The 13,653-nt window shown below is 34.4% G+C and overlaps 1 protein-coding gene across 1 annotated transcript in view; it reads right to left on the bottom strand.

The window, feature by feature from the left end:
- Positions 1–12,950, bottom strand: part of KIF11 (kinesin family member 11) — a 67,591-nt gene extending 54,641 nt beyond the window's left edge. The window contains exons 1-5 of the mRNA XM_051981656.1: positions 12,894–12,950; positions 12,605–12,701; positions 4,321–4,453; positions 4,030–4,127; positions 3,867–3,945 (exon numbers count right to left, since the gene is read on the bottom strand). Of these exons, the coding sequence (XP_051837616.1) occupies positions 3,867–3,945; positions 4,030–4,127; positions 4,321–4,453; positions 12,605–12,681 (387 nt within the window). The 5' untranslated portion in view covers positions 12,682–12,701; positions 12,894–12,950. The remainder of the gene's footprint in view (positions 1–3,866; positions 3,946–4,029; positions 4,128–4,320; positions 4,454–12,604; positions 12,702–12,893) is intronic.
- Positions 12,951–13,653: the final 703 nt, after the last annotated feature.

The raw sequence follows: 13,653 nt of genomic DNA, 5'->3' as shown, positions 1-13,653 counted from the left end.
GAAAACAAGCTTCTCTGGCTCATTACCTATCAAGCTCTCCAGCCCTAAAAACTTTCTTGAGGTACAGACTATGGTTTCACTGAGGGGATGCAGTTTTCTGGTGTGTTTCTAGTATCCTTTTGGCTATTGCTGCTCCATGACTTGAAGCCTTAAAAATGCTCCAAGGATGACTTAGGTCTTTCTGTACAGCTTTGAATAAAGATGCCAAAACGCTTAACTTGAACCTACAGCCGCTACCATCCTCCAACTCAAAATAGCTTTGTAGGTATTTCCGATAGCTTCCTATCAATTTAGTTTTAGCTTTAGTTTTCATTATCTAAAATAGCTCCATATTAGAGCTTCTATAAACTGTAGCTCTCATGAGTTACTCAAACAAGATAAGTACATTATAAAATTTATTAGAGACCTTTGATCTTTATTTCTAGTCTTTTCTTTTGTCACTGGATACCTTACACTTCTATAATTGCAACCGACTCCTACTCATCTGAGGCCAGGCCTCTTCTAGTCCTTAAGGCATTATCTTCTTAGAAACCTAACTTAAGATACAATGTTATTCTTTATCTGGCTAGTTTTCAAGGCCTTCAATAAAGTTGGACCCAACCAATTTAAGCAATCTTATTTCCTACTATTTCAAATTGCATCTCTCTCCATTCAGGCTATATTTTGGTACCTTTCTCATTTTTGCACAATAATCTTGAGATATTATAAGTACCATCCCCATTTCACAAAGAAATTTTTCCAAGATATCAGCAAAATGCAATCTACTTGGGGAAAGGAATCTCCCTTTTCAAAAATAAATCTGTAGCCCCAATACTTGTAGTGCAGTGCCTGGTATAAAGTAAACACAAGAAATGCTTCAATATTCATCAGAAAGGTTAGGTAATTTGACCGAAGACAACTAGTTAGTAAATAGTAGGACTGAGATGCAAAGATCAATTGTCTGACATCTCCAAGATTAGAGTTCTATTATATCCATAAGCTTATTTGGTACCAAAAGGCTCTTTGTAGCTCATTTCCAGTTTTTCATGTGAATATTTTGTGTCACTATTGTCACAGCACTTCCCATCAAGGCTACCTGAAGAGATAAAACTAATTTGTCTTTCTAATTACCTAAACTTTGTAGCTCACCCCATGCATAGTGCCATATTTAATAAATACTTGTTAAAATTAAATCTATGTCAGCAATGTGGACCTTCAAGAACAGTTTTTCAAAAAAGGAAATGCCTTCCTTCTTTTTCCACAAGAACTCCTACATCATATCATGTACCTGCCTTCTGATATTCTTCTTTGAAAGAGAAGGTTGTCTTTAATGATTCCCCATCCAAAACAAAACAAAAAAAAAAAAAAAAAAAATCACCAAATTTTTAGAACTTACTTTGGATATATAAAGCTCAGCATTCTTGAGATAAAGTAATTATCTGACCCCTCCACAAGTGCTTGTCTTATAGAATTTTGAAAACAGCCTCAACTTCCTAGATTTCTCCATCTTTACTTTATCCTCTGACTATATATATATATATATATATAAAACACCCCCATACTTGTGTGACTAATCCATCACTCCCCCTCCACATTTACTGAGCTTTTGTTTGTTTTTTAAAATACTTGATAAAAAGTCTTAAAAGAATTCTTTGAGGGACTATTTAAAAGCAACAATAACACTGGTTAGATATCTACTTTAGGGTTTTAGCACTAACTGACAGAGCTTCCAATTGCTTGAGACAAGGGCCCAGATTTGACTCATCTTTTTATTTCTGAGAATATAGAATAGTACTGTATGTGTAACTGGTAATTAGTAATAACCTATAGAATGAGTAGGAAGACGAGAAAAAAAACAGGCACAAAAGAAGTATCAGATATCAAAGATCATAAAAGTATCAACACCATCAATCTTAAAATAAAAAGAGTTAATTCTCAACAATACAATGATCCAAGACTACTCTAAAGGAATAATGCTATACATATCCTGATAAAGAACTGATTGTGTATAAAACACAGATTTGGCTTTATTTTTCTTGAGCATTTTTTTGGGGGGAGGGAGATCTATTTCTTGTTATAACATGATTTTTAAGGAAATCTTTTGTATAACTTCACATGTGTCTTCTCAATGTGAGGAAAGGGGATGGAGAGAGGAATGGAGAGAATATGGAATACAAAATTTTAAAAACACATGTAAAAAATTGACATGTAAGTGGAGAAAATAAAAATATTGTTAACAGAAAAAAAAGAATAAGAATAGCTATATTTTAATTCTGGTTCTAACATGGGGGGCTGGGACTACCACTTTATTTTCAGTGTTTCATATTAAATCATATTCTTTTTTGATTGTAGATTCTTTCCCTACTTTTAGCTCCCTGCTGTGAGGAGGAAGAAAGTCAGATATAATATCTAAATGTTCTACCTTCTAGTTTATCACTTGTAATTTAGGAAAATAAGAATAGCTATTCTTGTATATATTATGTTTAAACAGAGCATCTCGTTGCTTGCAAATTTCCAATTTCCTAGAAGCATGGTATGTTTCTGTGTGTGAAAGAGATAAAGAAGGGCAGCTACAGAGAAAATATCATTTAGATATCTTTAAAATTTCAGTCAAGAACAGAATCAGATACTATCTTTCTAAGGTCTTTATCATTATCCAACATCACCAGAATTTACACAATGAAACCCTAGATATGTCTAATGGGAGAACTGGACATATTCAATGCCTCTTGTACACTTAAACCATTTTTAAAACTCTTGTATATTACCATAAAATATTACCAAGCACCCAATCCAGTTAAAATCTACTAATGATTCATTTAACTCTCATAATAACGCTAGTGGGATAGATACAATTATGCTTACTTTACAGATGAAGAAACTTTGAAAGGGTCACATAAGCATTAAGAATCAGTAATCTACAATATTATAATACAAAAGTCACAAAAATGTACTCCAACCCATTCCAACTTGTTCATGGACCACTTCACTTAGATTTTTTTTTCCAGTTCATTAAATATCTATTAAGTTCCTATTATATGCTAAGTGTGTATTAAGTTCTGGAGATACAATTAATAAGAAGAAAGTCAATTCCCACCCTCAAAGAGGGCACCCTTATTATCATTCAACAAATTGCAGATATCTAGTACTAAGAGAGAGAAAAATGAGAAAGAATTTTAATTTTGCATCTAGGCTTCCCTAAAATGAACACTTTTTTACTTCTAGAACAAGCTATTTTATAAAAAAAGTTTAGTACAAATACTTAATAATGAATAACATTTTTATCCAAGCAGGTAACAAATGGAAATCAATGAAATTATTAATATATTAGAATTATATATTAATCATATTATTATTAAAATATACCAGAAAACATGTGCTTTTAAAAATGGAAATAAGAGGAAATATCAGGTTAAGCAATAAAGAGGATTTGTTATTATCTAAAAGGTAATTCCTCAGAATCTCTAGAAAAACAATATGAAATTTGGGGATATTTCAAAAAGTTGACTTTCTTTACATATCTGCAACTTCTAAATCTGTCGCTCTTCTTATGACTAAATAGCTATTCTGCATCATGCTGTACATATTATTCAAAACTAAAAAAGATCTATTGTTTAAAAAAAAAAAAAAAAGAGGGACTATTGCAGTCATGGATGCCTGTGTCAAAGACACAAGGAAAATCGAATAAGCCACAAACCTTGCACATTAAACCTCCTTGGTTTTTTCTTGGAATGTTCAGGAATCCAGTTCCCTATTTTACAGAAGTTAAGATTAAAGCAACTAAGACAAGACCTAAGCTCTATGTTAAAGCTCTTACTAGTTTAGTCACAGCTCCAGTAAATATTAGAGAGAAACATTTTAAAATTGTTGATATAAATGATCAGTACCTCTTCCCAGGTATATTCTTCATTGGGTGACCTTTCTCCTTCCATTGTAAAAGTCTTTCCAGTGCCAGTTTGACCATATCTGTTAACATGAATATTAAATATATTTAAAATTATTTAAATATGCACTTTAATCATTTTTGTGAAACCTAAATATTCTACTTACGCAAAAACAGTGCAGTTGTATCCCATAATAACTTCATCTAAAATTGGACATACAACACTTCGGTAAACATCAATTTGTTTTGTGGATGCTCCAAAAACCTAGGAATAAAAATATTCAAAAGAGGCAAAAACCTGCCTAGATTAATAAAAGATTATTCAATTTCCTAAAACTTTAATAGGTCTAATCAATTAACTGACCACAAAGCCAAGAGTAAAATCTATGTGCTAGTGAAAATTTTGATTATTAATATCTAAGAAAAAGCATTACATAAAAATAAAAATAAATAAATACCATATCAAAAGTATAGGTTTTTCTTGTAGTCTTGTCAGTCATTCCTCCAGTACGGACACTGATTTCTCTTCTAAAAGAATCACAATCCACCACAGAATGAGCACTTGCTTTTCGCTCTGACAAATTAAATGGCCTAAGGAATAATCAAATTAATTCAGAGGTTGACAAATCATAGGTATGAGATGTATTACAACTTAGTTTTAAGTAATTATGACAGTAAAATAGATGTCAATGTTTAGGTGCCAGTTTTAATTAATTTCTTGTGGTTCAAGATCAGATAGAGAATAAGAAGCTCATTAGAGTTTCCTTCCTACTGTTCCCGCTCTCACCCCTTCCCCCCCATCTCACAAATGCTTTTGGAGGCTTGTAAAAACAAATTAAAAAAAAAAAAAAACCTACACAATACCATGCAATATTTATTTCTTCTTTTACAACATGACTAATATGGAAATGAATTTTATATAACTATACATATAGAATCTATCAAATTGCTTACCATCTTAGGAATGAGGGAAGTAAGGAGAATATTTGGTATTCAAATAAATGTTTAAAATTAAAAAAAAAAAAAAAAGGTACTTTAAAAAAAAATGCCTGAGTAGAAAACTGGAAAAATTTTTTTTACATCTATGTATTCCAAGGGATCTGATAAAGGTCTCTTTTCTAAAATATATAGAGAATTGGCACAGAATGCAAACCATTCTCCAATGGATAAATGATTAAAGAATATGATTAAAGAATATGAACTGACAATAAAAATAGAAATTAAAATTATTTCTAATCATATGAAAAAATGCCCTAAATCATTAGTGATCAGAGAAATGCAAATTAAGACAAATTTGAAGTACCACTATATACCTCTCAGATTAGCAAAGATAACAGGAAAAATAATGATGAATGCTGGAGGGAGTATGGGAAAACTGGGATACTAATATGTTGTGGTGAAATTGTGAACTAATCTAACCATTCTAGAGAGCAATTTGGAACTATGCCCAAAGTGCTATTACCGTGTATACTTCTTGATCCAGCAGTGTCTCTACTGGGCTTGAATCCCAAAAAAAACAAAAAAGGGAAAAGGACCTACATGTACAAAATTATTCATAGCAGCCCTTTTTGTAGTGGCAAGGAATTGAAAAGTGAGCAGATGTCTGGAGAGTGCTGAATAAATTATGGTATATGAATGTAATGGAATATTATTGTTGTATAAGAAACGATTAGCAGGATGATTTCAGAGAGGCCTGGAGACTTAAAGGAACTGATGCTAAGTGAAATGAGTAGAACCAAGAGAATAGTATACAGAGCAACAAGATTATGTAATGATCAATTGTGATAGGCATAGATCTTTTCAACAATGAGATGATTCAGGCCAAAATCAATAGACTTATGATGAAGAAAGCCATCTATATCCAGAGAAAGGACTGTGAGGACTGAGTGTGCGTTACAACCTAGTATTTTTACCTTTTTTAAATTGTTGTTTGCTTTCTCATTTTTTCTCCTTTTTGATCTGATTTTTTTTTTGTGCAGCATGATAATTGTGGAAATATGTATAAAGGAATTGTACACTTTTAACCTATATTAGATTACTTGCTGTCTAGAGGAAGGCGTAGGAAGAAAAATTTGGAATACAAGGTTTTGCAAGGATGAATGTTGAAAACTATCTTTGCATATATTTTGAAAATAAAAATCTATTATTTAAATAAATAAGATACCCTTTTTTTTTACCGTCAAAAAAATCTTTACTTGATCTATTCTTGTTAGCTCTCTCCTTTTTTTTTTTTGCAGCTAAACTCCTTAAGCCCATTTATCATAGGTGTCTCTACTTCCCCTCACTCTTTTTAACTCGAATTTAGCTTCCAAACTCATGAAACTGCTCTTTCCAAAGTTAGTAATGATATTTTAACTGCCAAATTGGATGATCATTTTTTAAAAATTTAAATTTTATTTTATTTTCAGTTCCAAATTCTCTTTTCCCACAATCACTGCAAAGGCAAGAAAAACAAAAATCACTATAAATAGCCATAATCATACAAAACTAATTTTCACATTAGCCTTGTCAAAGAAGGAAAGAAAATATGCTTCAATCTGCACTGAGTTTTTCCATTTCCTATTTGGAAATGGAGAGCACCTTTTATCACAAGTCCTTTGTGGATCAGAGAGACTAAGTATTTTAGAGTTGATTATTTTCACAAGAGTACTGTTTGTTGCATAAATTGTTCCCCTGGTCCTGCTCACTTTAGCTGATACTTTGTCTTTTTAGGTTTTTCTAAAACCAGCCTGCTCATCCTTTCTTACTCCATGATATTGTTCCATCACATTCATGTACCATAACTTGTTCAATCATCCCCCCACTGATATTTACCACTTTTAATTTCTAACTCTTTGCTATCACAAAAAGGGCTGCTGCTTCTCTGATCTCTTCGGGAATACAGACCTAGTAACAGTATAGCTAGTAACTTGCCAGTACAGTTACAAATTACAAGAATGGTTTGGCTAGTTTCCAGTTCCACAAACAGTGCCGTAGTGTGCCTCTTTTTACATATTCCCTTTAATATTTTTCATATTTCATTTTTGTTATCTTGGCCAATATGATGTGCATTACTTGGTACTTTAGGATTGTTTTAATTTTCCTACTGCCTTTTCCTCAAAACTCATCTTTCTTGGCCTTTGAGTAACATCTGACAGTGTTAATTACCAATCACCCTCTTCCTGATCATCTTCTCTTTGGGTTTCCATGATATTTGATTTTCCTCCTACCCGTCTCACTGCTCCTTCTCTAAGTCTTTGTTAGGTTTCCTTCCAGAAAGATAACTTGGAACTATGTTTAAAGGGCTATCAAACTGTGCATACCCTTTGATAATTCTAAATTGCTCTCCAGAATGGTTGGATGTGTTCACAAGTCCACCAAATTAATGTATCAGTGTCCCAGTTTTCCCACATCCCCTCCAACATTTGTCATTATCTTTTCCTGTCATCTTAGCCAATCCAAGGGGTGTGTAATGGTACCTCAGAGTTGTCTTAATTTGCATTTCTCTGATTAAAAGTGATTTAGAGCACCTTTTCATATGACTAAAATGGTTTCAATTTCTTTGTCTGAAAATTGTCTTCATATCCTTTGACCATTTATCAATCGGAGAATGGCTTGAATTCTTGTAAATTTGATCAATTCGCTATATATTTTAGAAATGAGGCCTTTATCAGAACTCTTGGATGTAAATTCTCCCCTTTGCCCATTTATTGCTTTCCTTCTGATCTTGTCTGCATTGGTTTTGTTTGTACAGAAACTTTTTAACTTAATATAATCAAAATTATCTATTTAGCACAATAATATCCAATTACAGTCATATGCCACAGTTTATCCAGCCATTTTATAAGACAGCATCCACTTTATTTCTAGTTCTTTGCTACCACTGAAATTATTGCTATACAGAAAAGTGAGAAAAAAATTTACACGTGAAGGTTCTAATAAAGGCCTCATTTCTAAAATATGTAGAGAATTAACTCAAATTTATAAGAACACAAGTCATTCTCCTATTGATAAATGCTCAAAGGAAAGAAACAGATAATTTTCAGACAAAGAAATTAAAGTCATTTCTAATCATATAAAAAAGTGCTCTAAATCACTATTGATCAGAGAAATGCACATTAAGACAACTCTATGGTATCACTACACACCTCTGAGATTGGCTAGGATGACAGAAAAAGGTAATGATGAATGTTGGAGAGGATATGGGAAAACTGGGACCCTAACACATTGTTGGTAGAGTTGTGAACTAATTCAACCATTCTGGAGAGCAATTTGGAACTATTTCCAAAGGGCTATTAAAAATTATGCATACTGTTTGATCCAGCAGTGTCTCTACTGGGTCTGTATCACAAAAAGATCATAAGAAAGAGATCACATATGTAAAAATGTGTGTAGCAGCCCCTTTTGTGGTGTCAAGGAACTGGAAACTGAGTGGATACCCATCAACTGGGGAATGGCTAAATAAATTATGATATATAGATGTTATGAAATATTATTGTTCTATAAGAAACGATCAGCAAGATGATTTCAGAAAGGCCTGGAGAGACATAGATGAACTGATGCTAAGTGAAGTGAACAGAACCAATAGAACATTGTAAACAGCAATCAGAAGATTATGGAATGATCAACTGTGATAGATTTGACTCTTTGCAACAATGAATTTCAACAGTTCCAAAAGACTTGTGACAGAGTCCTCTGCATCCAGAAAGAGAACTATGGGGATTGAATGTGAATCACAAAATAATATTTTCACCTTTTTTGTTGTTTGCTTGCTTATTTTATTTTTTCTTTCTCATTTTTTCTTCTTTTTTTCATTTTTTTTTCTTTTTGATATGATTTTTCTTGTGCAGCATGATGAAATATGTTTAGAAGAATTGCACATTTTTTAACCTATATTGGATTACTTGCTGTCTAGGGGAGGGAGGACGTATGGAGGAAGGGAGAAAAATTTGGAACACAAAGTTTTGCAAGAGTGAAACCATCTTTGTGTGTATTTTGAAAACTAAAAAGTTATTGTAAAATTAATGCTATGTATGTTCTAGTATACATTAGAACTTTGTTTCAATCTTTGATTTCCTTAGGGGTATACACCTGGTCGTGGGATCTGTGGGTCAGTAAGGAGGCTTTATAGAGTTTAAGACTTCATTATAATGCTTGCTGACCTAATCTAACTGAGCTTTTCTCCTCTGTTTTACTGTGTAGGTTTTTTTGGTTTATTTGTTGTTCAATGCACAAACAGACAATTTCCCTAGGGAAAATTTTCTAAAACTGTAGTATAAATTCAAAATACAGGATGTCTACTGCTCAATCTTAAAGAGTTTATGATATTAGAAAAAAAAATAACCAAAAAAGTTTTGAAGAAAAATGTTTATAACTAAGTAGGTATACAAGAAGTATTTTCTTCTCTTGTGATAGGGAAAACTATTAGAAATCTACTCTGACAGCTATATAATTTTTAAAAATTCATTGGTAGCTAAGAACATAGTGGGGAACCTCTAAAATTAAATTATAAACCCACCAAATCAAAAAAACTATTCAAGGTAAATAAGCTACAACAAAGCATCATGACTTAAAATGAATCCACAGATCAAGATTTCTATACAGTACTAATAAAGAAAGGAAGGAAATGGAAGAAATTCCTCTCAATAGCTATGAAATACATTTAAAAACCTTCATCCCAAGATAACAGGGACTTACTATTACAAAATAATACTTATGGAAATAAACAAAAACTTAAATAATTGGAGATAGAGTCAGTGTTCATAGTTGGGCCAGGCCAATATAATGATAGCTAAATGGATTCAGAAATAATGCTAAGTCAACTAAGCCATTAATGGGGTGCTTTACAGAACTAAACAATTTGATAATTTGGTGGACCAAAATAGAAGAGAGAACTGGAAAAAACCTAAAATGAACAGGGCATATCAAACTACAAATATGAAGTAGCAATCATAGAAACTCCTTGGTATATATGTCAAACAATAGAAAAGTAGATAGATGGAACAGACTGCATAAGTAACATTTAGTGGTTGATAAGATTTACATAACAAAATTACTTGGGAGAAATTACTATTCAAAATTTGGTGGGAAAACTTAAAAGCAATTTGACAGAATTTAAGCTTATTGCACCATTTACCAAAATAGATAAGAATTCTAATAGAAAAGATTGCATCATTTAAAAAAAAATTGGAGGAAAATAGAAAAAGAAATCTTTTAGATACATGTTGGGATATTAGAAGAGACCATAAAAGACAATACTGATTATGTAAAATTAAAAAGTTATTTATACAAAGCCAGTCAAGGTAACTAGAGAAATTGTAGATTAAGAAAAACATCTTTACATAGTCAAGTAGAATGGAAATAGGCAAAAACATAAGACTAAAAGCCAAGATGATATAATCAAAAGATGAATAGCCAAAGTAGATGAACAAAGTATTTTCAAAAGAATAATGCAAATTGTCAATTATTATGAAAAAAACTCTTAAATTATTAATAAAAAAGAGACCATTAAGATTTCACCTTATGTCTAACTTGGTAAAGATAAGAGTTCACAAAGATAATATGTCAGCCAAACTGTGGGAAGATGGACACACAAATGGAACTACGAATTATTTCAACCATTATAGACAATAAATTTGGAGTTATGTATATAAGAGAGATGTTGCAAAAAGATGAAACTGACAATCCCTTGCAATAGCCACTAAATGATTTTCCTAAAGTACACAATCATAATCTATCTCCCTCCTACCTTTCAAAGTCTTCTTAAATCTTATTCCCCAGATATACTCTTGAATCTATTGATTCTGGTCACGGAGACTGAGTAGGTTAAGCAAAGGCTTCATGTATTTGAATCATTTTTTTTTAAATGAGTTGAAATTTAATAGGTGAAGAAAGAATGGGAAAATGTATTCTGATCTAGGAAACAACTTAAAGTTACATATGTGAGAAGGCACAGAGTATATTCTGGGGACTGAGTAGTTTAACTAGAGACTAGCAAAACTATTCTAACTCAGTTGTTTTACTTTTGCCTAATCAATTCTCCAACAGTGAGGCTTTTCCAAACCTACTTTTTATTCAAGCCTCCTATACGACCTTTTTCTCAAATGTTACAGCTAAGAATCTTGCATCATACTTTATTGAGAAAATAGAGACATATCCCTCTCAATATTTCTACATCTTTATATCTTAAAACCATGTGTTTGAAAAAAATAGTTAGCTCCTCCTGATATCACCCCCTTCTCCAACTCTCCATCCAATCTCCAATCTGTTTTTTTTGACATTCTACTCCTTATTCCTATCTATAAAAAGGCACTCAACTTTAACATTCTCTCAAACCATTGTCTTTTGTGCTTGGCTTTTAGTCTTATGAGATATAACAAGATTATTATCAAAAAAGAGTGATTAATTTTCTAAGTAATACATGCAACTTATTACATACTTCAAAACGAACAATAGCCAACATTTATACAGCTCCAGGTACTTTTACAAAAATTAACCCATTTGATCCTCACTGACAACACTGGGAGGTAAAAGCTGTTAATATTACCATTTTACAGTAAATGAAACAAACAAAAGGTTAAGTGATCTGTCCAGGATCACACAACTGCTAAGGGTCTGAGGCTGGATCTGTGCTCAATTCTTCCTGACTTTGGCACTCCACTATAGGCCACTTACCGACTCCATATTTTAAGTCAAAATGTTCACAATAAACCCCTTAAATTGTCTTTCATACAAAATAAGACGGCCCTACTATGTCATCCTGACATAGGAGAAAAACACCTAGAGTCAGGTGACTATGGTTCAAAACTCAACTAATGTTTACTTCCGTATGTGATTCCAGAGTTACTTAACATGCCAGAACTGAAGTTTTCTTACCTATAAAACTAGTTGCTGTTTTTCAGTCAAATAAGAGGAAGCTATACTCAAGTGATTTGCCCATAGACACAAAGCTTTTGTCATAGTACGGTGTCTGACTCTTCCTGGCCCCATCTGGATTTTTCTTGGCAAAGAATGACTTGTTATTTCGTTATCCAACCCATTTTACATATGAGGAAACTGAGGCAAACAGGAGTAAGTGATTTACTCAGGGTCACAGAGCTAGTAAGTGTTTAAGGCAAGATTTGAAGTCAGGAAGAAGAGTAAGAAGAGTCCTGCATTTTATCCACTTTATCACCTAGCTACCTTTAAATTAATAATTAAACACATATACAAATGCTAATAGAAATGCAAAGTGGTCATCAGACAATCAATCAGTAAACATTTATTAAGTGCCTACGAAGTCCCAGACTAAGTGCAGGGACACAACTCCACATTAACTTCAAAAACCAACTTAAAAAAAAAAAAGCTAACAAAAACACCCAGTAAAACATTAATAGCATAATAAAATCAGATTCGAGGATAAATCTAGCCCAGAGAGCTGGAGCGGGAAGCAGATTTGCGCACCCAACTCCCAATATCACAAGAGTGACAGGCAGGAAGGCAATTGGACACAACGAACGCTTTAGTTGGGAGCATCTACAACAGCTTCTTTGAAAAGCCCCATCAGTTTCAGATGACATAACAGACGCTGCAGAACCATCCGAGCAAATGCAGACTAACACCCTGGGGGGTTTCAATAAGACGCGCCAAGTCTAATGCGAATGTCATTCCTCACCTGTCCCCCAGACCCTCCCCGGATCCCCTCGGATCCCAGCACAGAAGTGGGGCCTCCGACCTCACCTAAAGATATTAAGCCGCGGGGGCCAAATCTCGCGCGCCTCTTACCTGCATCTCACCACCACCTGGATGTTCTTTCCTTTCTCATCCTTCTTTTTGCCAACGGAACTCGGTTGGAAAGCCATGACGGGCCTCGCTGAGAAACCTAAAATCAGATCGAGAAATAGCAAGGACAGGTCAGGGACGAGTCCTCGAGACGCGTCCGGCTCTCCACTCGGCCCGAGCCAGTCCGGGAAGCCGCGCAGCCAGTGGCATCCAATACCCCCTAAACCACCACCTCGCGACCGGCAAGTCCGAGGAGAGCCCCACCCACCCAAGACCCTAGCGGGGTTCCTACCTCACTCAGGGTCTCTCGACTCAGTGCAGCCGCTCGTTACCGCCGCTCCAGATAGCTTCCTCTTCTCCGGAGTAGAATAAACGTTCACGCGCCACGATTTGAATCTTGCCTGCAGAACGTCTCCGGACCAATCACAAGGGCTATGGGTTCAATGCATCATGGGAATCTGATTTAAATTAAAGGGACCTACTTGGGTTACAGATGGAGGTGAAGACAAACGGGAGTAGGAGGAATTTTTTTTTAAGGCCATGTAAGCCAACTACGTCATTGTACTTTGCGATGATTATTGTGAGAGACTCCCGAAAGCAAAGAGGAACACGAGAAATCCAGACTCCCGCCCAGGGGCCAACCATTTTTCTCTTTTTACTACAAGCCCCAGGGATCATTGCGTCAATTGACCGGAAGTTAAAAATCCCCAGTTCTTTCAGCTGCCTACAAATACCGGTCTGCACTGCGCGCCACCGGATTTCCGCTTTCTTCTGTTCAGTTTTCCGGATCCTAGGGCTGCTGTTTTGGATTTATAGTGTAGGCGGCCCCAAAGCCGAAGACGAGGTAGAGTCTCTCGTAGCTGAGGGGCGGCGCTTCCGAAAGCCACATCTGAGCCTCCTCATGCAAAGGCGTTCATTTGCGCCGCGGAACTAGGATTTCGATACCTTTCTCTCCCGAAGGTCCCAACAGACGACCGGGCTTTTTGAAGAAACCATCTCCACTCGGCGTCCTTTCTCTCAGCCTCAATAATGTAAAATTCCTATGTATTCAG

Source organism: Antechinus flavipes, chromosome 2 (assembly GCF_016432865.1).
Source record: "Antechinus flavipes isolate AdamAnt ecotype Samford, QLD, Australia chromosome 2, AdamAnt_v2, whole genome shotgun sequence".
Classification (NCBI taxonomy): domain Eukaryota; kingdom Metazoa; phylum Chordata; class Mammalia; order Dasyuromorphia; family Dasyuridae; genus Antechinus; species Antechinus flavipes.
Note: the sequence above shows the minus strand (reverse complement) of the source record. Positions and strands in the feature narration are given on the sequence as shown.